We start from the raw sequence: 27,052 nt of genomic DNA on the forward strand, positions 1-27,052 counted from the left end.
TCCTCTTATTGATAAATACTAATACTAGACACTAATGGAAGTTCAACCATGCCATATATTTCCTCTTCTTGCCGACTCGAAGTAAATTATTCAAAGAGCGAATCAACAAACGTCTCATCGCAAATATCGTATGAATCCTCTTCTACTGGCTATTCCACATTAGAGCACGATTGATCTCGACAGCAGACGTTGGAGGATGACAAGCTAAATGTACTCTTTTCTTGTTGAGAAAAATTTCTACAAAAAATAAATATCAAAACTCATATAAGCACGTTATCTTTTTAAGCGCTGTTTACGGAAAGATGGAAGCGAGTTCCGTTGATGATTACAGCTGGTGGTGTAGACTCTGTAGAGTTACTGTCTTTAGAAACGTCAGCATATTCAACTTAATCCTTTCTCAAACAATTTCAGAACTGTTGTTTTCACCCTCCTGGAAAATGGCGGCGTCGTGTTCTGTTTTTGAAGCTAATTTAATATTTATCGGACTACTAAGCAAAAATTTAAAATAAAACAACAATAATAAAACAGAGCTATCATAAAATTTGAGGAAATGTTGACCTAATAAGGCATTATAACATGCATGACGTCGGATTAGAGATTTGATATTAAATAAGATTAAATTAATTAATAAAGATAATAATTAAAGACAGACATATTTATAAGATTTTTATACCAAGGAACCTTAGAAGGAAACCTGGTTATATTATGAAGAACATAACTTTTTAAACTTTTTGCTAGAAAACAAAATCGTATTTTTTTCGATCTTTAATCTCTTGCATTCTCCGTGCAAGAAAAAATAGGAGGGAAATTAAATAGAAAAACCTCGACCGAACCTCGGCGAGTCGTAGTCTGTAATATTCAATTAATACTATTACATAGGGAATACCTATCGGAAAAGCCATCGAGGCCATCTTCAAAAGTTTATCGTTATTTCAACACTAATAGAAATACGTCTGAAACAAATGTATGGAACGTTATAACTTATTTGTAGTAAGTTATAGCCTTATATTTGGTTATTTCTCAAAGTTTATTCCGCATTATTATTATTTTTTATCCCAAGTACACGTGATAATATTTTTGTCATAATTATGCCAAGCGAATTCCACTATCGAAACTAATCAGTAAATTACTTCCTTCGTAGGTTTAAAGTACATATTTGTTTTCTTACACTTACTCTGCTCTTCTTTTTACGTCATAAAACACGTAGCAATCGATATGTAATATCTTTTATGTTTTCTGGTTAGAATATCAGGCAGCAAGGAATTACTTCAAAGCTCTGTTACTTCTTTCAAAAAACAGAAACTAGTATAAAATTCAAAACAAAAAGCTTTGAGAAAACCAAACCGTTTTCTTTTGGGAATAAAGGAGATTTATAAAATAACACTAGTCTTTGGTATACACTTTATTGATTGGAATGTCCTTAAATATACGAAATATTAACATAAGTACTTAGCTTCAGTAAGATACAACTTGAACACTGCAAAAAAATTGTGACAAAGTTTTAATTATTATGGCCATTAACAGTACCCTTTGGTCGTAAAGAATATAATTGCTAGCGTTACGATTTGATGATGTTCCACTTACTAACTAGGGGAGGTGGGAATGAAGAAGCATATATTCAGGGTGTATGTACTTCATGTACATGTGTACGTCATTCAAAAACTCATTCACATTTTGTTCATAAATATGAGATATTAAATGTCTCAAATTTTATCAGATAAGGTACAGACATACCCGATAAATATAAATGCCAATTAATGTCATTTGTAAAATTAATACTAGATAAATTAGTCTAAATAGATTTAAAAGAAAAACATTGAAATATAAAGCGGGACAATTACACGTTTATTTTTATTTATGATTTCAGGCACTTCGCTTCATAAGTCTACAGTTACAATGAGTCCTTCTCTTTATACAAAGAATATTAACAAATGTCACATACAAATCCGTCCATGGACATCATGTGTCATTGTTTGTTGAATACTTAGTTTGTGACAGAACAAACATATAAAAAAAAAATACTCAAAATGTACATCCGTTGTATCAATAGATAGCTGCCTTGGTGTGGCGATAACAACAACAACAATTTAACCGACCAACTAATTAATTGACCATATACATAAGATAGTACACAAAATTATTAATAATAATAATATGATGATGATCCTACACTAATAAAGCTTTCATTTTACGTTTAAACTATACCTAACGTGAGATTCATTATTATTTACATTTATATAGAAATGATTTAATATCAACCAAATACATTTTACACATAAATCATATACTGTGATCGACGGACGCTTCCATCCCACAGAGGAGCTGCAAAGCAACCATTACTATTACAATATGTGCTATAGTCAGGTAATATTTGGCAGAGTTCAAGTTTTTTTAGTTTGCGTTATGTAAACACAAGCGCACAGAAAAAAAAATCTGTTTACTTATATAAAATATACAAGACATACAAATGTATTACATAAAACTGTAGCATACACGTTTGCGGATGATGTGAATCTACTGAGTACGAGTCAATCATTAACAATATAACCTGATTATTATCATCAAAAAAACACTGAAACTTTCATAACACACTAATGAGGATTTTATGTGACATATCTAAATCTAAACCTGAATACACAAATGCTTAAGCACGGTTAATAAATAAATATCTTAATATAGTTGGTAGATCGCTAAAAACATACCCATATAATATACACCCACTCTTGGAAACAGCAACAACACTCATCCAACGTCATAATAATGAAACACGTTTATTACACAAATATATTCAAAGTAAATGTTAAGTAAATGCTAAGCCAAAACAACAGCCTCTCTAGAAGCTTTAAAGGCACAGACTTCATAAGATACAGAGCTGACATAGTTTCGCTGTTAATTAATTACTCTTTGGAAACAATGATACATATAACTATTTATTAATTTATATAAAACTATTATTGACATTACAGAGATACAATTCCTTAGTTGTTGACAACCTGCAAATGAAAAATATAACTGTTAGTGATTTTATAGAGCAGAGAGTACAAGGGCTGGATATTACTAAGAATAATTTCATTAATTTATTACAGGAAATACACAATAAGGTTTGATATCAAAATTTAAAGCATGCTTGACCTATTAATGCAGGGTGGAGGTCATATTCCAAGGTGACCTATACCTAGCTTAGAAATATTTAAATATCCACATATATATATATATATATATATAACCAAGATTAAAAACAAGTAATTCAAAACTATAACGTGATCTATTTTTTTTATCATCAGAAAGTATAAGATTCCTTTTTAAAATATGGTGTTATTGTAGACATTAGTAATCCGGTTTTTTCATGAGCCATAGATAAAAAATATATAAGGAAAACGCATGCAATCAAGATTTTATCTGTAGATAAAGCATCGATATATCATATATTGATCTCCACGACTTTCACAAATTAATTAAGATTATATCGTGTTAAAAAAAATAATAGCCAATAAGCGAAGACTATAGTTGGGACATAGCACATTTAGAAATGTATGTATATACATTTGTTATATAAAGATAAAGTACATAACGATTTTTATAGTTAATAAGAATCCAGTAAAATGTGTTGTGTTGCATATACAAAGACTTTGTTAATAATATCTAAAACTAAACGGCCGAAGTCAGGGCTATCAGTTAATCATTGTTAATGTATTTAACATAGTTGACCGTTTCATTGCTTGTCGACGGTTCTTTTGAGCCACTGTGTAAAGTGTCTCAGCTGCCACACGGCGCGGGCTGACTCCTCTCGCAGACGGGAGTTGTGGACACGCAGACGCCGGACCTGGGACAGACATATATAAACATATTGACACACGGACAAAACTATAAAATTTTATCTACTTATTGTCTGTTTTTATAGCTATTAGTATTTATTAGTTTATTGGCATAGTTAAAGACTTAAATTCGATACAAATGTTATAATTTTCAGTTTAGTCCCAATATTTGAAATTTCAATTCGCTTATTCAATCGTGTACAGCTGTTTTTGGCAATAATTTTCTCATGATTTTAGCTAGAAAGGTTATTTAAATGAATATGTAATATTCTTTGTCTAAATTTAATCCAGCCGAGAGATGTCAAGTTTACTGATAAAGGGATTAACATTTCCTTAATTGATAATATATCTTGTTTATTTATCAATGAATTAATAGATAATAAAAATATGGTTAAGTTACATTTCGACATTTACTAATTCATCAACCTTATATAGCAGAAGTATTAGTGATTAAATATGAAACAGTAACTAAAATACATCTAGGACACGTGTATTGACAGTCAAATTTATCATTTAAACTAGGATTGTTTTCATAGAAAATAAATTCATCAAAATAAAACAAATGAGTGTATTATGAGATATTTTCCTAGCACCTCTCAAATACCATATTCTATGGAACTTAAGGAATTTCCTACAATAGACCCGGTGACATCATCAGACTGTGCTTAATGAATACCTCCTCCTCGAGATGATGTCTGTGTCTCTGTGCGGAGGCCGCGTCAGCCTCTAAGGCCACCACCCTCGCCGCCAGACCACAGACACATCCGCTTCCGCTAACACCGACAACACTCGAACTGGTCACGCTATCCGATGGCTCGCTGGTCTGGAAACCATTTGATTACACTGTTATATTCTATATGAATTATATACAGTCCCAACTATGAAGTAATTTAATGAGTCGTTATATTTTAAGCTTCAAAGTTTTTTTTTTCATACATTTAGTTCACTTATTAGCGATTTCAAGCCAGCTGCGTGCATGTATGTGTCTTGGTATACAATTAGTTTGAAAAGGACTTTGACCCATAAAGAATTATGAAAAAAAAAATTGGATAAAAATTGAAATTTCAGAGTTAAAAGTATACAAAATAGATATTCGAGTGTAAAATTTAGTTTGTTTTATCATAAATAGGGATTATACATTATTTTTGCTGATAACTTACGGGTATCTCAGACCACGTGTCTAGAGCCACTTCGCTTGTTTCAGACGGCACGTCCGCGTTATCGATCGATGGATATTGGTGTTCTTCACAAATCTATATAAAAACAAAAAAAACGTTTATAGTTTATATTACATTCACACATATTTATAGTTATGTACTAATTTACACAAATTTCCTTCAGACACTTGAGATTGATTAAACTATACTATTTTGGACTTATTTTGTGACTAAAAAGTTTGGGATTAACAGTAGGAAGTTGTTTCTGCAATACGATAAACATATAATAGACATAAAAGATATTCAGTATGAAACAATTCTATTCAAACTTCCTGAACACTTTGTGATTTTTATTATGATACAATGTGATTTTTATTTTTTATGATATAAGGTTATTTTTTTAAGTTTAGAAATCATATGTGGAGTATTGAGGGGTATGTTTATATACTAAAATATAGATTAAAATTTTTCTATAAAATTTGTTGTAACCTGCAACATAGCCCTGGTAGCAGTATGAACTAAGGCGGCCCAGTCCAACGCCGCGGCGTCTGGGAGTGGCAGGGGTGCTGAATTGGTGGTAGATACACTGTTGGTGGTAGACATGTTGTTTGTGGAAGACATACTGTTGGTGCTGTTCGTGTTCGCGACACCACCACTGCCACCGCGATTGTTCTCACCGAGTTCGGCGTCCATTATGCACATCAATTCCTCCTTTATACGTAAACCAAATAATATAACTTTGTTAGAGACGACTACTGTAATACTTGTTTATTGTAAGAAACCTAGTTACGACTTGATAGTTTAGAATTAATATATTAACGTTCCAGTTAATTTCATTGCCATAAAAATGTTTTTCTGAGTAGGGTTGATGTTTAGTATAGTAACAGTTTGGGACCTTGCAAGATTAAGTATTGGTAATGAAGATTTACTAAACAAGAATTGTTAGTACCGTCAGCGAGGAATGTGCAGTAGAACGCGGCCGGCGAGAATGTCTCGGGGAAGCGTCTTCGTGAGACCGCCGACGTACATCAGGGCCCGATGTAGTACTACGACCTGAACCACCTAAAATTACATATAACAATATTATCAAATAATTTAATAGAAAATATTCTGATGCACAATTTAATTATTATTATTTTCTGCATTTAGTAACTAAATCTAAGGATTTCTATAACAGTAAAATTAATTCGACGGACGGCTTGTTACTTGTTGGTTTTTGTACGGAAAATATGTTCAGGTTTTAGTCTACCCACTTGTTATTTATCATCCTTGTATAATTAACGGTTTTGGTCAATAAAATATATGTAATTATAATGTCACCGGTTCCATATCCTGAGGTATCAGATCTCGGTGGTGACAGTCTACGTCGTGACGGCTGTTGACCCCAAGCCTCGCCGCACGAACTTTGACATTCACAACGCGCACCCGCCGCGAATGTTAGACGAATCTGGATACATGGTGTTTAAAGATGTTACAAATACTTTATGCACAAAGGTTGCTGATAATGAACAGAAGTTATATGAACATAGCTCTATAGGTACAACTTTTTTAATTATGAAAATAAGATTATATAGAATATGTGTGTAGCTTGACACAAATATAATAATATTGAAACCACGGGATACATAATAAATATCAGAATATAAACAACAAGCAAAGTTGCTATGGTGGATTATTAATTGCTTTTTAATACGCTTTTAGCTTCCATTCCATACAGTAGACTGTTGGCTTATTTACACAAAGTACTATAATACCAACTAATGGTTACATATTGCTTAATATGTCAAGGTAAAGTATCGTGGATATCCTATCAATAACTCCTTTCTAAAGAGCATTTGTGACCCTATTCCGAATGAAGACAGGCGATCCAGACTATAGATGTCGCTGTTTGTTGGCTCCACTACTTCCACAGACCTTATGCATTCCTCATTAAACTCAAACCCCAAGCAAGATTTATTTAAAAGATCCTCTCAAGTTCTTTAATTCGCAACATTGATATCTTCGTGTGAGGTAAAATATATAATACCGAAAAATTATGTGGTTGAAAATGTAAGCAAATATTAACCAGACACGACTTTTAACGAAACTGAAATAGACTGGCTTAACGACATCATAGAGCATAAGTGAATAATGTAATTCGGATATATCTATGAAAGTCTTCATTACCCCCATACATGTACATACATTAAGGGTGTATATTAAATAAATAATATTATGCATAATTCTAATGTGAATTAGAGGATTTGTGGTACGGATGGTATATACTATATAGTATGTACTGACGGTGACCGGGTCGGATGTTTTCAGCAGGTCCACGAGGTTTTCGTGCGGCAGCGCTACGACAGCCGCGCGGCACACTTCCAGCAGTCGAGCTCCGCGACGGACGCCCGCGCGGGCGGCCGGGCCTCCGCCCTCCACTGCTGTCACTACACCGTCTGCTTGAACGTGGAAACCTGGTCAACATTATATTAATCTATATTACTTTTCAAGATAAAAATTATCATATTTTTATTATACAATTAGTATATGTTTAACTTGGTTAATATATATGGTCATACACATCTTTATATATCTTCTTATCGTATATTTGCTTAATTTTAACTTCAATTTATTTTTATTAATTCCATGATTTTTATTTCATTTCAAAAGTAAAACAGGATTATCGCGATCATAGTTGTTTAATATACTATACATTTAAATACAGAATATTAATAAAGTTTATCTTGTCGTAATAGATCTCTTCCTACATAATGGTAACAATAAAAAAGATAATAGTCTCAAATTTTCGTGCGATATACGTAAGAAAATCTTCTCGTAAAAGGACTATCACGGCAATCAATGTCATATAGGTCTATAGAATGATATATTTATAGTTTTGAACGTTTCAGTTGTATCATATTAACCCAATTGCGGTGCGCTGCCCCTCTCCAGGGTGAGTTCTGAGAGAGCGTGCGCGTGTTGAGGAGATACGCTGCCCACACGGCGAAGGAGGGGCTCGCTGCATGACACGCGGACACTCTCGCCGCGGTGGTAGTAGATACGGACCCACGGACCGCTCACCACCCAGCCTGGAATACGTTGCATATGAGTTTGTATGTGCGTTCGTTGATTAATAACGCGAAAACTTCAATCCAACTGATACTGAAACTGTAATATACCAGAAGTGAAGGAACAGAGGTGAAGGTGAGTGAGATAACTAAGCTGTTAATACTTAATGATGATTTGTAATAAAATTTGACAGACCACGTTCAGCTACATACAAGATTATTGATTAGTAATTGTTTTTTTTATTCCAATGATTGTTTCACTCACAATTGTCTAAATTTAAACAAATCTCTCATATGAACACTTTAAGGCTATTTTTATTCAATCGTAATAAATAGAAGTATAAATGTTACATTGAATGGCTATGTATGATACAAACCCAGTAATGTATTAGTCGGCATTACAAGGACTATTTGTCTTGAACTTTCTTCGACTAAAACAATTGTATCAGCAGAAACACCCATAATACAGTCCAATATCGAACCACCGGCTCCCTCATCCTGGACTTGCACCTGGAACGTTCATAAAGTAACATATTATTTTTTTAGACAGTTATATTTATTATGAAAATATAGATAATAAAAAATATCCGTATCATACTTTGGGATTAAAAATTTATTATTTATTAAGACACAACTTTGAACCTTCGCTTTAAACACATAATTTAATTTCATATTTAGTTTTAAAGGAATTAAATAGATGATTGACGTTTTTTATTAATGAATTTATGTTTTAAATGCACTAACATGGTAACACAGCGCTCCTCTGACTAACACGTCATTAGCGCAATCATCGACGCGCGGAATTATGGTATTGTTGTTAGAATTACCGCCGCCCTTCATCAGTAGAGATGAAAATATAGCTGTAACAAGAAAAATAAAACATAATTAATATTAATTAATATTAATTGAGCTTAATTAGTATGTATTAACTCTTACAGAATTTCTGTCCGCTTTCAACTGTAGTTGTTGTTATGTAATTCTTGGACAGATCTTTCAGGTACTCTTGTCTCGTCCGGGTCGCCATTGTACTAAATTTTGGAGATTGTATCGCAGCGTTTTCTCCATTTATGACCTGGAAGGCAATACAAGTTAATTTTTATTTTATATATCGTTATTATATGACACGTTGTTAGTGCTTTGCTCCAATGTAATGAAGAGTCTCGTATGTTAACCATGGTGAAGTAGATATTAAAATATTATTACTTCAGACTTCATACAACACGTATCCATAAAACCACGTTTTTATATCACAAAGATTTTGTTTCAGAGGACCAATAAACTTTTGGGAACGAGACGGACATACATAAAAATGTACTTTTAAAATGAAGACAAACTTATCAAATAACTTTACACTCACTTTACTTAAAAGTAAATCCGTGAAGGCTTCACCCTTCGGATACACGGCTCCATCTTTAATCGGTGGACCAAATAAAGGCACTTCTTTGGCACGACTTACGGCTATACTATAATGTGTGTTCTCTGTACAGGGGTCAATGACCCTCACAACCACAAAAACATGCTGAAACTGAGATCTAATATTCCGTGGTGTGAAGGGCGCCGCCCCGGGTTCTTGGAAGACAATTGTCACAATGTCGTTGCCGATATGTCGCTTCCTCAACAACTGTTGTCTGTTGTTTGGAGTGTATGGAAGCATTGTTGATACATGGAACATGATCTCACAGCCCTGATATGTGGTGTACACTGAGTAGAGGCCGGTTGAATCGGTTTTGTTGTCTAGACCAGCTTTATATTTATCGAAATCTTTTAATCTGACCGTCTGTCCCAACATCTGAAGGAATTCTACGAAAGCTGGACCCGCCTCTTGATTGTTATACATCTCTTCCTCAGTGGACTGGCCACTTTTGCAGTACATAACACCGACCTTGTAGTGCCTTGTTACGCGTTGTTCGTCCAATCTCAACAACTGTTCCTCAGCACCACCATTCGTTATCCCAAGTCTACAAACAGACCGAAATAAAATCATTATAATATATTTTATAAATTTGAAATTTTATTGTTGATCTTATTTGCATAATTTTTGTTTTAACAACTATGCTTCATAAAATATATATCTTTATGTGCTATACCTCAAACAACTCAGCTGTAATTCCGGTGCAATGTAATCCAATACTTCTTTAGTGTTGTACGTAGCTGTATTGTTGCTAGGTTTGACAGTGGGTAAGGCGTCCTCTAGTATGGACCCACGTAATGTTAGTAGTTCTGATGTCCGTACAATGAGCCGGTACTGCCAGGCGAGTTGAGACGCCGGGGCTGAAGCATCTCCATTACCACGACGAAGTTCAACACGTTCTTTCTTTATAGATATTGCCACGGGACCAAGATTCTCATCCATACCGAACCAGTTCTGATGTGCTGTAAATGGTGCATAAAACTATTATTATTATGTATTAACAAATACATTTCATAACTTCTCAATTCCTTCGATTCCATTTAATCACACGTGATAATATAAAAATTGATTTAGACCAAATTTCTTATCAAAATGACATTATTTATATCAGATATTTTAAGACATTATTTGGACTTACGGTGTCTATAAAAATAATTCCTATAGTACAAAGCCCCCTGATCCTGGCTCTCGATAGGAAGAGGCGAACTTGTTCTAACAAATGGACATCCGTTTCTCCAATGTGATTGGCCGGGTGGAAACTCCAACACGGAAAATCCGTAAGACGCTTTAGGTCGATGCCAACCACCAAATTGACCTGTTATCGCACCTCGAGCTGTCCGCGAACATAGGGATATGCACCTTTCTTCCTCACCTAGGAATCAGTTAAAAATGTATACATATAAATATTGTTTGGCATACCCATGTACCTACAGATAATTATCATTATCAAACACAGTCTTCTGAAGTATTATAGTAATTTTATAACAACATTAACTTTCTATGCATATTTAATTATCAAGAGAAGAGTTAAGAATGTGGGTTTTTTTGACAGTACTCTGTGCATTATCAAACAAATGAAAATATAAATATTTTTCTACCTACAATCAACAGTAATATTAAATAGCAAGCAAAATAAAATGGTACATGAGTGAATATTTCACAAGTCATCAGATACAAGCTCTCAGTTTAACCCCTGTTACATACTTAATGCATTAGTCACTAACCAGTCCAATCACACAAGTTCTTAGCTGAAATCTTTATAGTTGGTCAATTTGATCACTGACTATGTTTTATAATGTATGTAATCTATAAATACTTTTTTTTTTTTGATAAATAATAAAGTTATATGTTTTAAATCATTTACATTCTATATTTATCTTAATTTGATCAAAAATCTTTCAATTACCAAATAATTATTAAATTTTATCAATTTGAAACATCTATTTGTTGTATATGATTAGAAGAATCAAGCTCTGATATAACAACTGTATGCAAAATGATTATAGTGTAGCTTGTCAGACATATGATGTGAATGCTTCATTATTATAACACAAATAATTTTTATTTGTACTGAAAATTAATGTCTAACTTCCGCTATATTTAGATCAAGCCGTTTTATAAATTATATCACATTAATAAAATTCCAATGCTGGTATATGTAAGGGTTAAGATTTAATAGAAAATTATGAAAAGTAAAATAGTTACAATTTATATATTACGGCCTCAGACTGAAAATACTGTGAAAAAAACTAAATTTTGTATTTCGATTAAAACATTGTTAACCTGAGCTCTATCTATTTTGGAGTTATTGGTGTCTTGTTATAGATTTAACAATGTGATGTGTGAATATTATGCTGAGATATATACAGTGGAATTTGTGAATGAACAAGGTCGCGACTAGATGCTAAGAATTTTCTTACTGTTGATATTAATTATTGTGCAGGACTAATCTGACTCTTCATATAGTAAAGACTTAAAAATTACTTTATAAATATGTATTCGAGACGGTTATTTAAAGGGTGTTCCTATTAATCCGGCCCCTGTCTCGTCCGATAACAAGTGTCCAACATGTTCCATTATTTATTGTGGTATATTTTTTATACTATCTTTGTTAATAAAAATGAATAAAACTTGCAAAAATCTTAGATCTCATTATCTTTGTTAATGCATGATGGAAATACTTATAACTTGTCCTCACTATCACTAGTGTGCAAGACGGGTAGTGTTTTTTCTGGATTTTGATTGCTTAGATTTGACAAAATGTTTTGATTATAGCCGTATGATAATTCACAACTTTTATGTTTTTCTATATGTGCATTTGTTTGTACTATGTAAAGTTATTGGTATAATTTTGTAGGTTCTATAATTAAAAGTGAGCTCTCTATTATATGTTTAATTTTACATAGATAATGAAATATGATTTGTCCTTCAGAGTTCATATATAGTGTGGAATCTTATCAATAGATCTGTAATATTTTTGAATTACAAGGTTCACTTTTGTGGAAAAAAAAATGGGTAGTATAGGGTGTCGAGGCAATCCTCTATAATCTGATAAATTCAATAGTATAACACTGCCCTAAAAATGTTTGATAGTTTACCAGCAATCCACTGTATAATTTTTCCTAATGTATGGAAAACTTATTACTTAGATAATTTTATAATAAAAAAGGAAGAAGGAGTCAGATATTTTTTTAATTAAATATATCCTTAACTGTAATACTTGTTATATAATAAAAACTAAATTATGAATACTTTGCAAAAATTTTGTAACATGAAATTATTCTTACCACCAAGTTCATTTCTAAAGAAAGGGCAGCTGTCAATCAATTCATTTGATCGACCATCGCCTGTATCTGGAACAGCATCTTCTCCAGGTGGCAAGCCTCGAGTTGCAAGCAACGATGCAGCAGAGGCACCCGTTGTTGTGTTCCTACGTCTGCTTAACAACGCCCCACGGATTTCAGCAGCATAACTCAAGTTTGCCATAAGAGATTGGCAATCGTAGTGTGCAAATTGCTTCCTCTTATTAATATCAGAAACCGAGGATATTATGCCATCTTCTGATCTCGTGCTGACAGGGGCTGCACCGCCCCAGAGCTTGTTTAACTTGAGACGTGCTTTGGGACTAACACTAGCTCTAGGAGTAGGGCCGTCAGCATGATCGCTTGCTATGACTTCAGCAAAGCGGTCCGTCACACGGCTCAGACTTGACGGCTTTTCAGGGACGTTTAAGCTGTAATTGTGAACCATGGCTGGAAGCCGATCACTGGCTGCGCTGATCACGTCGATTGATCCGTGGCTGCCATATTCTCGACGCAAACCATTACCAGTGTGATGTTCGGCGTATATCAAGTCAAGGCTCGAATTACTGCGGTACATAGCATCTCTAATTTCCTTTCTTCGAAGATTATCCGGAGCATACATGGCATTATTTTGACAGCTTATAACGTATTTTCGACTCTAGGGCGGTATTCGGTTATCCTAATTATTTATCTTGTCATTCATCCTTTAAACTTTCATAGAGATATTGTTCACAGAAGAAGTTAAAAGTTTTTACGTACTTTACACTTGTTTAATAATAATTACAGTTAGTCGAAAGTAGAACAAAACCCTGGTAATTAGGAAACGAATAACGTTTAATAAATACCACTCCAAAATCCGATAATTAAATTATAATTGATTAAAAAGAATATTACAAACGTAATCTATTAAAAATAAGCACTTTCGATGTATTGGTAGTACATTGAACACATAAAAAAATATTGCAAATGTAGATTGCATTGTACTGCAGGTAGGCAAGTTAATTCACACAGATGATTAAAGTATAATGTAAAATATTCTTAGTAGTCATTTTTGGCTAATATTATCTGTTTAAGTTATATCGCATTATAAAGGATACTTTGTACAACGATTAATAGTATATTAAAATAATTGATAATTCATTTGGGTGTATTTATAATTATCCAGAGACCTAGTCAATATCTGCATAACATTTAAATAGAAGTTTTGATTAAAAAATACCATACTATTATCAATAATTAATATCAAGAGAATCTGTTGTCAATGCAATTTTTCATTATTTCTACCGTTATTAAATTTATATTCTATATATTAAAATATCGAAATTCAAATGAATATATTGATCAAGTTACGAGAAATTTATAACGTTGAAATGCCTATGATCTTAAATATTGTAAAGCACAAGGAGTAATAAATTATCCAAGATTTTACTATTATTTTGATTAAAAACCAATAACATTTTTGTTTAGCCATCCATGCCAAAACTGCACGTATAATTTTACATACTTGAAACCAAATAGATTAAAAATGGTAGGTACCTATTACGTGATATTTGTCACTTTGACAGATTTGACATTAGTCAGGTTTCAAAAGGGTGTCGATCCGCTAAGCCTCTATATTATAAATTACTTTGTTAATTTCTAACTAATCGAAGTAAGTATTTAAAGTTACGAATGTTATTTGAGTCTATATTATATAAGCTTATAGCCTTAACTCCTGAAAAAAATGTAATGTACTTGCAAGCTTTTTCGTTTAAAATTATTACATAATCTATGTATTCAGCTTTAAACTTGTAAATTAATACATAAAGGTTATACCATGAAATATTTTTACTGTACATAAATTGTTATTAAAATATTAATTTATCTTTTTGTGTCACATATGATCAGATTTTTTTAATAAACATACTTTTAGAGGTTAACAAATTCCCTTCTGGACTTGGTTGTCCGGTCGTTGATACATATGTTATGAAGAAAATTATATCGTGTTTATAATTTAATAATTGTTCCATTTTAGAATGGCTCTTGCTGTCCGAAGTGTATTGAGAACTGTCTCGAGGAGGCTCCAAGCCCGTACCTATGCAGATGCACCAAAAGAGGGAGAAATGGCCTTCACTTTTGCAGCGGGCAATAAAGTAATACATATTAAAATATTATATGTATATAATCTTACTTGTGATTTGCAATCAAACACACAGTCCTATTATATATCAGAAATATTTTAGTGAATAGTGGGACAAAAATCTATAAAAACCTCTTTGAAATTTTAAGTCACTTTGAGACAATTTTAATTGCAAAGCTTTTGAAGCACTGTCAAACAATTGATAATCATTTATTGGTAGTGTTTGGTATTCTGGTATAACAATAATCACAAGATCTTATTTCAATTGTTCAACCAATCAAGAGTTGGAGTTAGAGGATATATCAAATATTTAAATGTATATATAAATGTGATATTATATGTATGAAACTTAGTTTTATGTAAAAGTACATGTTTTTTTAATATTTTATAACCACATAATCGTGATATTTCTGTTGTTTACTGCAATCACTGACACTTTTTCAATAATCACGGACAGACAATATGAAAATGACACTGATGTTTTGGTTGCTGTAAGGGAACCAAAATGTCTGGATTTTAAAGATATAAAATAATTAAAAAAAAATTGTAGTATCCAAAACAACTTAGTTACATTTGAATATGTGTATGGAAAATCTTAGATTTCATTATACTATTTGTAAGGTTTATGAAGTGTGAATGACATTAATATTGATTTCAAGAATGACTCAAGAGTCCAGGATTCCACAATATAAAATGTATATTTTGAACAATGCCTGTATTTAAGTCATAAAGTATTTTCTTTTTTGCTATAATATATTATAATTTGTTATTTGAAGTGACATCAATAAATATATTTGCAGGTATTCTATGACAAGCAGGTTGTAAAACAGATTGACGTGCCATCATTCAGTGGATCTTTTGGTATCCTACCAAAACATGTTCCCACTTTAGGTAATATTTTCTTCAAGTACAATAAGAATCTGTTATTACTTATTACGTTAATTTAAGACATGATTTGTTGTATGTAATTTTCTCTTTTTTTGCTATATCTTTTCAGCCGTTCTACGACCCGGTGTTGTCACTGTACTTGAAAATGACGGAAAACAGAATAAGATATTTGTTTCATCGGGGACCATCACAGTGAATGATGATTCGTCAGTCCAAGTAAGACTTGCAATAATTTCTGTATATAATTATAATCAACTATATTTTAGGTGAAATAGGTTTATGACCAGTTAAATTAATCTTGCATTTAAGAACAAAAAGAAGTCATTCCTAACTGCTGCTTTAAAAATTTGCTCCGAATTAAGACCAGTTTATATTTCTATATTAAGTAATAAATGATTTCCCGTAACATTAGAATGAACATTAGTATACTAAAAGTATTAAGTCTTTCATAGATCCTGGTTCTTTGTATGTTTCTTAAACTTTTTGATATAGATATACATAAGTTATAAGTCAACTTCATTTAAATGAAACTAGTATTATTCGGATATACTACGCGGATTTTATTTGGCGAGGTGTCACCTCGTGTACACCTCGTCTGCCCGTGATCACGGTTACTGCAAAGTAACCGAAACGTCGGGATTATGTAGTTTTTTAAATAATAAAATCCGCGTAGTATATCCGAATAATACTAGTTTCATTTAAATGAAAAAACTCGCGAAAATCTTAGATCTCATTATATAAGTCAACTTATTTGTCACTTGCAATGAGATAAACAATGTTGATTATGAATTTTTCTATTAAGTAATCTGTAATTATTTAGCTAGTATGTAATTTTTCATGTGCGGTTGTTGAACATAAGATAGCTGAGACAATAGTATCTCTTGTCGCTTCTTTGTTCCATTCTGTGAAAGAATCCTTTTATATTAAGTTTTTGTATCATGGCAGAATTTTAATTATTACTATAAATATGTAATATTATCGTATAAGTTCAGAAAATGTTTGATTTTTTTAAATCTGTGTTTCATTCCAGGTACTGGCGGAGGAGGCTCATCCCCTGGAGAATTTGGACCGTGCTGCGGCTCAAGAGGCGCTCAGTAAGGCACAGTCTGAACTCAACAGCGCTGCTAATGAACAGGTGAAACAAAATTATATATGTTCTATATAAAATTAACGTTTCCTGCAAGTTTCTAGTGTACTAAAAGGATTTAATGGTGCATAATGCCGAATACTTGAATATACATGAGTCAGAACTCGATAATTAACTATTTAATTATAAATATTAGAAATTGAGGAATATCCCATAAACAATCCGAGATGGAAATTTACACTGACTTACAATTAATCAGGCATAGTAATCAGGCAATTGTAGTTTTATAGCTCTTTGTCTTTTTTTTTAATTCGTAAAACCTTTATTTTATTACCAATGTTTGTACCTTTCGTATGAAGCTGAACATTTTTCACTAAACAATTCATTTCGGTAAAAATCATTATTCCAAAGTGCTCATTTTATGCTCTATAACCCGTCTGGCGGTAGTATGATATGGACACTGTTTCCGTAATACAAGAGATGATTTTGAAATAAAAATATATTTGTAAATTATGTATAAGAATTTTTATAACAAACTATGCAGTTAGTGATTAAAAATGGGGATAATGGAAACAAATTATAAAACGACAGAGAGCTCCTTAACAGGCATAGTGCATAATACGACCACTATTTGTCTCTTACTTTTAATATTTTTTAAGAAACAAATCTTACTTATCCATTGTACAGGTACAAGTTAAGAACACACTATATTTAAAAATATGCCTTAGTCCCACTGCATATGGGGCCTGGTTAAGGGTTAAAGTTCATTTCTTGAATTATCATAGTATAATATTATTACCCTCCATTCAATGTATTATATAGAAGAAACGACACTTTCTCAGAAGCTTTTTATGGCTCGTTCTAAAAGTTAAAAATAATTTCCAGGCCAAAGCGGAGGCTGCCATTGCTGTTGAAGTAGCTGAAGAAATCGTGAAGGCCGTGTCTGCGTAATTTTTGTCAAGTGTTTGAAAGTGTACTAAAAAAACATGTATTTAATGATACCAGTAACATAATAAAAGATCGTTTCCTTAGTGTATTCTGTTAATCATTTTTCTTTGTGGTATGTCGAGGACGTTTCAAATAAAAGCGGAATTCGTAGTTGAAATATGAGTACTTTATTCAACACAAATCAAAAAACACTTTGGTACAAACAGTTAATCGCAATTAGCAATGGGTTTTTTGCGTTTATTAAAAAAAAAAATATTCCCACAAGCCGCAAAACTTAACTCACGATAAAGCGAAAAACATCAAAAAATTTGGTTCACAAAAATCAATCACTTTGAAATGCATTATTTTTGCATAGCGCTTAACGTGTCGATTATTTTAATTTTCCATTAAATAGCTACATCATAATTTCGAATATCCTTATTTAAAACGTTATTAGAATTTTAACTAGATTAATCCAAAGATTCTAATTGGAAGGTTTTTAAGAAGAGATCGGTTGCTAGGAAGTCGCGAGGAACCTATCTAGAAGCCTACTTCAAAAGCTTACACAACGATGACACAACATATAAGAAGACATCTAAAAAAGGACACGAATGTCTTAAAACTACACATTGCATACAAGATTATAATATTATTGATATTGAATAATAAAATCCTTATCATATGTGGGGGTACTAATTGTATTGCAGTTTTAATCCTGAATCAGTTGTTACACTTTAGAGATCAGTACCTTTAGTACGTGTTTTGACTAAACACAGACAGTTCCAAAGTTTTTCAGGTTTCTAATCATCAGTGACACTTCACTGTCAGCGAATCAAACTTTGGAACTGTGAATGTTCTGTAAATCGATGAAACTCATTGTATATTATTACACATGGATTAAAATGTTACGGTTATTGGTTACTTAATATAATGTATTGAAAGTTTATAATGCATAGTACTTACATAACTAGCTACAGGTTACATAGTATTTTTGTTTAAAGAGTTGATTAAACGCTAATAAGATGCCTTAAATTCTAATCTTACCTAAAGAGTTAATGTAAATCAAAATGAAAACATCAAAAATCATTACTAAATAATACGTAGCAATAACATAAATGGTAAAAGCATTTCATGAAAAATAATGTAACATATAAACGGAAGCATTGTCACATATCTTAAATTAGGCAAATATAAATAACGTTTGTGTTAGTCACAATAAAAAAAAATGGGTTAAAAAAATTCAAAATATCACAATATTACATGTTGAGCTTAATTTAAATTGGAACCTCAATAATATTCCGCCCCAAGATCCAGCACGTTTCCGTACGTCATCGCACTTTAAATTAAGCTAAACAAATAAGATCAAAATAAATTTAACGCCATCAGACAAGCGTACGGAGTCGGTTTGCCGGCCGATAAATATTGTCAGGTATTGTTATCACGTCACTTCTAAAGGATATATCAATTTGAATAAACTACCACAACCATAATTTTCCGTTTCACATGGTAACACTACGTTAAGTGACGTGCGGGGGCTACTAAGTAATGGCGGCCATCCGACTCAGTACGCTGCGGCACCGATGACTAAACGCATTTATGTAGCACATATGTGCGTTAATATTTAATGAAAATAACCGAACTGAATAAAACGGGATGAAAACACACCGTTAAAGTGAATGATGTTTGCGACCACGTTTCTGTGAGGCTGATGCAACGTAACTGCGGAAGCGAAGCGGTATTGAATGCACTAAAATTTAAATTTCGAAGCCTGCCTCAGCAGAAGCGTGGTTTTGGTTTTTAGTGTGGCTTACGGGGTGTTTTAATGTGTAAGGTGTGTCGGGTGTCGTGTCGGATGTCGTGTCGGGGGTTCGGTTTACAAGTTACACTGCCACAGTATCGTAGGCTGTGAGTCCCCCCCGCCCGTGGACTGCTTGCTGGGGGATTGGGGTGGTTGCTTCTGGTCTGAAATGCGCAACACAGTAGATTAATATATATATAAACACAGATAAATAGCATTTAGTTTTGAAACGATTTTTTATGAACTTTATTCATGGGATTAAGGTAAATTTATATATAACGAATTAACAATCTAGTCACACAAATTATGAATGGTAAATGTAATTCACGACAATGGTATGTAGGCTAAGAATTTATAATTAATGCAGAATTTGTTTACATACTGCAATGAAAATTGTAATACATAGATCAAGGATAATGGCCTCGGGGGGATGGTTAGTAAAATTATCGATTAAAGCTATTATATTGTTTTAAGTTTATTCTAAACATAGTTTAATAGTGAACCCTTGTCAGAAATGGCTATCGATAATTTTATTATGCTATAGTTATATATTTTTACTAAGAAGCTTCATATAGAATGGTTATATGGGTGTTGCAGTATTTACTTTCTTAAAACAAAAATCATTATAGTATAAATTTGGGTATAGGTGGACTAGTGTTACATATATTCAAAAATAAACATAATCCGTAACACGGAATGCCTAAAATATGATTAGCAAAAATAAATACTTTAGTGCAATGGTTTAAAAGTGTTAGCCACATAAGATTATTACAAAACAAAAATCATTTCAGGCAAAATTAAACAACATTCAGCAATTGGTTATTCCGTTTTTGACATACATTGACTTACTGTTTCCTGTAGACCATGGATGCAGAACATAACACATGCTTAATACCGGCATAGACTATTCATATTTAACTCTATCGTGTCCAAGATACTGTGACACAAAATAGCTCACACACAAGGAAACGGTAATTAGTAACTTTTAAAAAATATATTATAATATATTAGTTGATAATTTATATCTTGTGCAAAGTGCATTTATCAGAATTGAAATTTAAAATGTATGTTATCAAATATTGATTTAATTTCTTTTTTGTTGGTAATCTGTATTCATCAGATTAAGGTTTGATATAATCTGTGTCCATGTATTACGGTCTGTTTGTACTGACCTGTCAATGAGTTTCCTCATTTCGTCGCTGTGCATACCATCCTTGACAGTGTGGGCCCTTACTGCAACAACACACAAGTCACGACGCATCTAAACTAGTCACGATACTGGAGCCCGACCGCTACTAATCATTCTTTCCCAACACTTCATACACTTAACACTCTATTTATTATCTTTGTATTGAACACAGATAATAAATAAACAGACATAATAAAATTTTGTTAAATTCGTTTTTTTTTGCCTTGGAGTGTCGGTCCGGAATATTATTCAAACATGAACTAGTATCTACAGAACCATTTCAGATTAAATTAAATGTTGTTAACACAATCACGTCTAAGCAGTATCGATTAAGAAATTTATAAAAGAAATTATGATTTCTTCCGTACTTCGTCTAAATACGTGGTAAAATGAATAGTAACCCTTACCGTCAGTTAAAATAGTTTGATTAAGATATTGTTATTTGAAGTTAATTTATTGTTATTCATTTTACCATGTAGTTGAAGGGTGAAAAGAAACATTTATAAGAACATGAAAAATTTTGAAAATAAACAAAGCCAATTGCTATAGAAGTTCTAGAAGCTTAGGACATTTTGTTTTGTTGTAACGGAGAAACGTGCATGCTGTAAGTCACAAGTATTAAAAACATAATAAAAACTATTTATTCAAATCGCTTTACCGTCTTCTGTTCAGTCGACACCCGCGTGCGCATGGATTGATTTCAGAATAAATTTAGTTCAAGGATAATTTCTATTCAAACTATATCAATGGTCACTTAACCACAATTTGAACTTAATAAAGAGAGATTCCTATAAGTCAACATTACATGACGTCATACATAAAATTGAAAGGACATTAAGTGACGTCACACCAATATAGATAGTTCTGAATTCAATTGGTATGTTTCATACCGGGGTAGTTACGTGGTTGGTCACATTCCGCCTCGGAGATCTCGTTGGAGTCCTTGCTTTCGTTGAAGGATGATGAGCAGTTGTTGTCGGTGTTGTTGCGGGGTGGTGGTGGTGGGGGCTCGGGGGAGCTGCCGCATTTACGGGTTCCTGGACAATTGACGGACATATAAATATATACTATGGCATTTTGAAGCCTTAACAATCTTCTAAGACGTTTTACACGACAAGATATTTAAAAACGTGAAGTTAGTAACATTATTGAAATCTAATTAAATTTCTCGAAACTTCTATAGACATTAAGTCAAGGATGCTGTGTAGAAACAGACACATCTATTCTATTAAGAATCCTGTCAATATACCCCAGCCATTTTAATATTTGAAAAAATTGCGAGTTAATGAACTATAATAGAATTATAGTATTCTTAGTTTAAAGAAAGGGTTATATTATACCAATGCTGGGTCGTGATCCGTAGTGGTCAGAGTATGGGGTGCCGTAGGCTCCAGTATATTGTTCGTCCTCGGGGGCGCAGCAGGCGGGTTCATCGTACTCAGGACCGCAGGCGTACATTGGACGAGAGTAGCGGGCACGCTGTACATAAGTATTATGGTTCCATGAAATAATTTTTGCACTTAAAAATATTTAGTTAGAACCAAATCGCTATTAATTACTGAAATTAGCCCTGTGTTAAATGATAATAATGTAATAACAGTTTTTTTACACGATTAGATATTCAACGGCATCGACAATTACGAGATTAGCACATATTAAAATTATTTTTTTGTTATTGATTGGCCTTTAGGACAATAGACTTGCGAGAGATCTTTAAAATCGACTATTCAAAAAAATCCTATAAAAACTAAAAAAGCAAGATTAATATTTAATCCAAAATTTGTCTGTGCTTTACAATGAATGGGAAATAAATTTCTCAATTTTGAGTTCAAACAATATCAGGATGCTTTTATGTTGTTAATTGGACATTTCTCACATATTGGTCTTCTTCAGCGCAGGTGGCAGGATCGTCGTACTCGGGAGCGGTGGAATAAATAGCACTTTGTCCTCCTTGAGAGTTCTTGCGGGCGTAACGGCTGTTAGCGCGGGGCTACAACATGTCATGCGTAGATATAGGTCGCTTATTAAATCCCCTTTCTTTTTATATAAACATGTCTACTATAGAAACGATTGTGATTCTATATATTGATTCATTATCATTATTTACTTCCCTTATGCTCACCTACTTTATATCATAATTACAACCCACTTATTAGGAAATGAAATACTTACGTGATCTTTTACTGGGATTATTATCAAAGAAAATTATATAATATTATTTTTTTCTAAAAATATACGATCAATACAATTATATATATACGAATTACATCTTTATGTGTTAATTTTATGGAAGACGTTTAAATAATTACCATGCTCTGAGATCCAGCTCGTGAGTGCGCGGGGTGATGTGGGTGAGGGTGTGGGTGTGCGAGGGTGCCGGCGTGGGAGGGATGGTGGTGGGGGAAAGCGATCGCCTTGCTTGGGTCCATCTCTTCACGGAAACCTAACAGGTGGAAGGTCGCGTAGGGGCAGATCTCGTCTTCCATGCCTGAAACGTCAATTATGTTTGAATACATTCAGTTTAGAGATGCTTACTTCAATTAAAAATCCACACGCAAACGTGAAATATCAAACTTCATCAAGAATGCCCATATAAATACAATTTAAATGTTTCAGATGCCGTTTAAAAATATTTCAATGTTTGAAGTTATTTAAAGTCGAAAAAATAAATAAATAAATGAAATTATTTTAGCAACTAAAAGTAACTGGTGTTAGTAATAAGCGGATTTTGGGCGTCAGTAAACATGCGAGCATTTATAAAATCTTAACTTACCGTCACATTGTTAGTAAGAGTCACTCCTTAATTTAACTATCTGGAGGTATCAGTACATTACAAAGCGAGCATTAGAAACGAAACTTAGGACAGTTAATAAAATGGTACATTGTGGTCCACAAAAGTAAACATTTCGACAGATTTGATGTCTTCAAATGCATAAAGTTTGGCCATCAGGTTTCGTTTCCAATAAGCTACGTACCTGTGGAGATAGTTTCACCAGAATTTGTCCTTCTCATGCGTCGTATTCTCTCGTAGTGATGTCTGCGAGGGTCCCACGTGGAGTGCGCGCCCACTGAACCATACTACTGTTACACATGCGCTAAGTACGCCCTACACCGGACACAATATCTCGCTTTTCTCTTTGTTTATTTTGGTCAATACTTAACTTTCTCTTAGAAATATTTTGGCCAGTTAAATTCTAAAGCGAAATATTATGTAAAGTTACGGCACCATACACCATTTATATTTTACAGCATACCGATGTTTTGTAAGCTTATATTTAAAGGACAGAAATAATAATAATAATAATAATAAAATGAGGACAATAAACGAAAGTGTAAGCTCTAAAGTCTAAAATCTTAAAAATAGAATTGTATCACAAGGGTAACATTTATAAAAAAAGCTAAAAACAATTATTAAGGCAATAACTAACTTTGGATCAAAATATTATGTACTGCATTTTACTATGACTACAGGAATAACTCAAAATGTTAAAATAGTTTTCACCTACTAACAACCGGGGGAGCATTATCATAAAGACAAAAATATCTAAAAAATAATTCAAAGAAGCTAAAATAATAATAACTTTTAAAATAATAGGGACAGTTGAATTTTTGCTTTCGTGCATAACGAATGGAAGCTAGAAAATAAGCTTAAACAATATTCAAAAAAGTAATACCTTCACCTGAGTACCGATTTATTTAATAACATTTCCCCTAAACATATCGAAACGGAATTAAGATGACAATCATATCCGACCCCCTGAAAACCGCGACTGGCATTCATACCTGCGTGAATTAAAAAAAAAAACTTACTAATAACAGCTTGACGTTTGACGCGGTCGCACGTGTTGTAGTTGGAGCCGGGCACAGGGGGTAGTTTGCGATTGGGAGGCGCGATGTATCCCAATTCATCACGGAGTCCACCTCGTTTGTCCAGAGTACCGCCAGCACCGCCCATAGCAGCACCGGAAGTGTTGTACACGGCGTCATCTATGGCAGCGCGGAACAATTCGTATTAATAAATACTTATGTCGCGACGGCTATTGCATTTGGTTGAACCTAAACGAATGCCGTATTACTTTCGAGTTGGCAATTAACTTGAACCAGTTGTGATGATAGTTTTCATGTTACGTGTTTCCGGTTTTCTATTTTTTGTATAGCGGAAAACTTTTTTGTTTTGTTATATAATATGTTTGAAATGTAAAGCAAGCCGATAGCATTTATTACTGATTTCTTGTTTATGTAGCAATATTCTAATGAGCTTTACTGAGCAAGCTTTACTTATTTGCAAATATGTACAGCTTTTTATATAGCCTGTGTATGTATGCATATAATCGTTAAAAATACTCAATATTACATATATAAGACAGGGTTCAAATTTTTAGGAGTATATTCTTCTAAAGGACTAACGTGTTTGCAAAATCATAAAAAATATGATTCATGGGGCATGCGGTTTGATTATGATCTGTATTGACAGACGGAGATTGTTTTCGGTACGTGATAAAAATAATAAACAAGCGGTGTCATGCCACCATACATACAGTACTCCTTCTGACCTCGCAGGCGATGGGGGGTGTTCCTTCTGGCGAGGGTTAGACAGATAACAACCATCCCGACTATAAACACAACTATGGTGGCCAGGATCGGTACTAATACTTCCGGTTCCAACCACGCCTTCACCCACGGAGGCAGCTCCTTATCCTCAGCGTTACCAGGCAGTGGGGCTATGGTGCCTGAAAGTAAATATTTCAATAACACCACATACCTTTGTGGTGGTGATCCCTCGCCCCTCGTACGACGCAAACGACCACAATGGCTATAATTATGACGAGTATAGCGGCCACTACAGGTACTATCAAGTTAAGGTGGGAGAGTATTATCTTCAGAGTCTGTTCCGGGGTCAATGTACCGTCTCCAACTTCACGCGCCGGTGCTATGGTACCTGAAATGCGGGCCACCATTATAATAATAGAAACTCTTAATATTTTATAGTTCATATCACACAGGGCTATGCATTTCAGGTACCAATTACATATTTAATACATCCTCATATAATATTTGGAAATTGTATGGCAGGAATAGATATTGTTATTGATTATTTATTATAAAATAGTGACATAAATATATACATATATACCTCCGGTCATGGTGAGGGTGGCGAACTCGTATTCGGCGACGTTGAATCCAGCGTTGTTGTGGGCGGTGATCCTAAGCACGTACCAAGTGGCGGGTTCGAGATCTAAAATTAAGATAGAGGTAGTACATATAAAAAAATACTTGCTCTGCGTAGATTATGGTGCGGATTATTACAAATATATGTATGTAAATAGTTCTTACCAAGTACAACAAAGTTTCCACCAGGTTTAACGGCGTTGGAGATTTGATTCCATTCAGCAGCACCCCTATTAAATTAAAATTTAGAGTTTTCTAATTTTTTTTATAATTGATTTTCTCAAGCTTAGTATATTTCATATGCTTATCGAGGTTTTCGGTTGTTTTTTTTTTTTTATTTTAAGGAAAACCTAGATAAATATTAAACTTTCCTTAATACTAGGAAAATTTACTTTATAATAATGTTACCGTTTAGGGTACTACGGTATAGTTTTTACCAGACTACAAATTTTGCGAAATAAATTCTGAAACTTTAAAACAATAACTTAACAGAACAGATATTAAGCATCAGATGAATTTGGATAAAACCACATTCAAACCCCAAAAAACTTTATGATATGTATAACTCTTAAATCTATAATTATGTGATCAACATAAAGAAATTTTAAGGTAATACTTAAAATAAAACTCAACCTATTTGGTGTATATAGAATTCTAAATTCAAAAATCATATACGAACTTCTTCTTGTTTTCGACGACGAAGTGGCTCATAGGGCAGCCTCCATCCAGCCATTGTTTCAAGTGGAGGGTAACAGACGAAGATCCCACCTCGATGAAGTCAGCGGCGCGTGGTACGGGGGGCTTGGAACCGCGGGTGCGAGCGATCACCACGTCAGACGCTTCACCAGTGCCAATACTGAGGGTTTACATTATTTTGTATTTTATAATGGTTTCAGACTAGTTCCTCATATTTATTTATCTATAAGTCCACCAAAAAACCGAAAGTATTTATTAAGTATAATTTGCAATATTTTTTTTACTGTCTTGGATCTACTGAATGAATCCTATTTCATTGTAAGTTAATGTTTTCGAATCATTTACCCGTTGTAGGCTGTAACGTAGAGCTGATATCTGGATCCGCAGAACAGATTCTCCAAAGTGTAGGTGTCAGTATTGCTTGGAATCTAAACGTTAAACATATAA

At 33.2% G+C, this 27,052-nt stretch overlaps 3 protein-coding genes across 13 annotated transcripts in view; 1 reads left to right on the forward strand and 2 right to left on the reverse strand.

Annotated features, from left to right (window-relative positions):
- Positions 1 to 1,387: 1,387 nt before the first annotated feature.
- LOC116768677 (signal-induced proliferation-associated 1-like protein 2) lies at positions 1,388 to 13,725 on the reverse strand. Its single transcript, XM_032659463.2, has 17 exons — positions 13,627 to 13,725; positions 12,718 to 13,541; positions 10,569 to 10,802; positions 10,107 to 10,392; positions 9,377 to 9,977; positions 8,956 to 9,091; positions 8,764 to 8,879; positions 8,397 to 8,529; positions 7,876 to 8,040; positions 7,256 to 7,425; positions 6,293 to 6,419; positions 5,922 to 6,034; positions 5,462 to 5,683; positions 4,976 to 5,068; positions 4,492 to 4,638; positions 3,709 to 3,823; positions 1,388 to 2,993 (listed from the first exon to the last, which is right to left on the reverse strand). Exons 2-16 carry the CDS (start codon positions 13,352 to 13,354, stop codon positions 3,713 to 3,715), a joined length of 3,291 nt encoding a protein of 1,096 aa, XP_032515354.2. The 5' UTR covers positions 13,355 to 13,541; positions 13,627 to 13,725; the 3' UTR covers positions 1,388 to 2,993; positions 3,709 to 3,712.
- Positions 13,726 to 14,265: 540 nt separating this feature from the next.
- On the forward strand, positions 14,266 to 17,862 carry LOC116768680 (ATP synthase subunit delta, mitochondrial). Its single transcript, XM_032659465.2, has 6 exons — positions 14,266 to 14,383; positions 14,747 to 14,864; positions 15,652 to 15,742; positions 15,849 to 15,955; positions 16,770 to 16,874; positions 17,712 to 17,862. Exons 2-6 carry the CDS (start codon positions 14,748 to 14,750, stop codon positions 17,775 to 17,777), a joined length of 486 nt encoding a protein of 161 aa, XP_032515356.1. The 5' UTR covers positions 14,266 to 14,383; position 14,747; the 3' UTR covers positions 17,778 to 17,862.
- Positions 17,863 to 17,918: 56 nt separating this feature from the next.
- The window catches only part of LOC116768681 (cell adhesion molecule Dscam2), a 51,921-nt gene continuing 42,787 nt past the window's right edge, over positions 17,919 to 27,052 (reverse strand). For 7 of the 11 annotated variants that reach the window (XM_061525070.1, XM_061525074.1, XM_061525071.1 and 4 more), the window contains 12 exons: positions 26,951 to 27,033; positions 26,589 to 26,765; positions 26,075 to 26,139; positions 25,875 to 25,976; positions 25,279 to 25,470; positions 24,551 to 24,727; positions 23,716 to 23,808; positions 23,050 to 23,228; positions 22,617 to 22,730; positions 22,081 to 22,219; positions 21,631 to 21,777; positions 17,919 to 20,784 (listed from right to left, as the gene is read on the reverse strand). In XM_061525070.1, the coding sequence (XP_061381054.1) occupies positions 20,636 to 20,784; positions 21,631 to 21,777; positions 22,081 to 22,219; positions 22,617 to 22,730; positions 23,050 to 23,228; positions 23,716 to 23,808; positions 24,551 to 24,727; positions 25,279 to 25,470; positions 25,875 to 25,976; positions 26,075 to 26,139; positions 26,589 to 26,765; positions 26,951 to 27,033 (1,617 nt within the window). In that variant the 3' untranslated portion in view covers positions 17,919 to 20,635. Of the gene's footprint in view, positions 20,785 to 21,630; positions 21,778 to 22,080; positions 22,220 to 22,616; positions 22,731 to 23,049; positions 23,229 to 23,715; positions 23,809 to 24,550; positions 24,728 to 25,278; positions 25,471 to 25,502; positions 25,680 to 25,874; positions 25,977 to 26,074; positions 26,140 to 26,588; positions 26,766 to 26,950; positions 27,034 to 27,052 lie in introns of all 11 variants that reach the window. The other 4 variants (XM_061525105.1, XM_061525110.1, XM_061525108.1 and 1 more) reach the window with 1 other exon arrangement.

Source organism: Danaus plexippus, chromosome 4, assembly GCF_018135715.1.
Source record: "Danaus plexippus chromosome 4, MEX_DaPlex, whole genome shotgun sequence".
NCBI lineage: Eukaryota > Metazoa > Arthropoda > Insecta > Lepidoptera > Nymphalidae > Danaus > Danaus plexippus.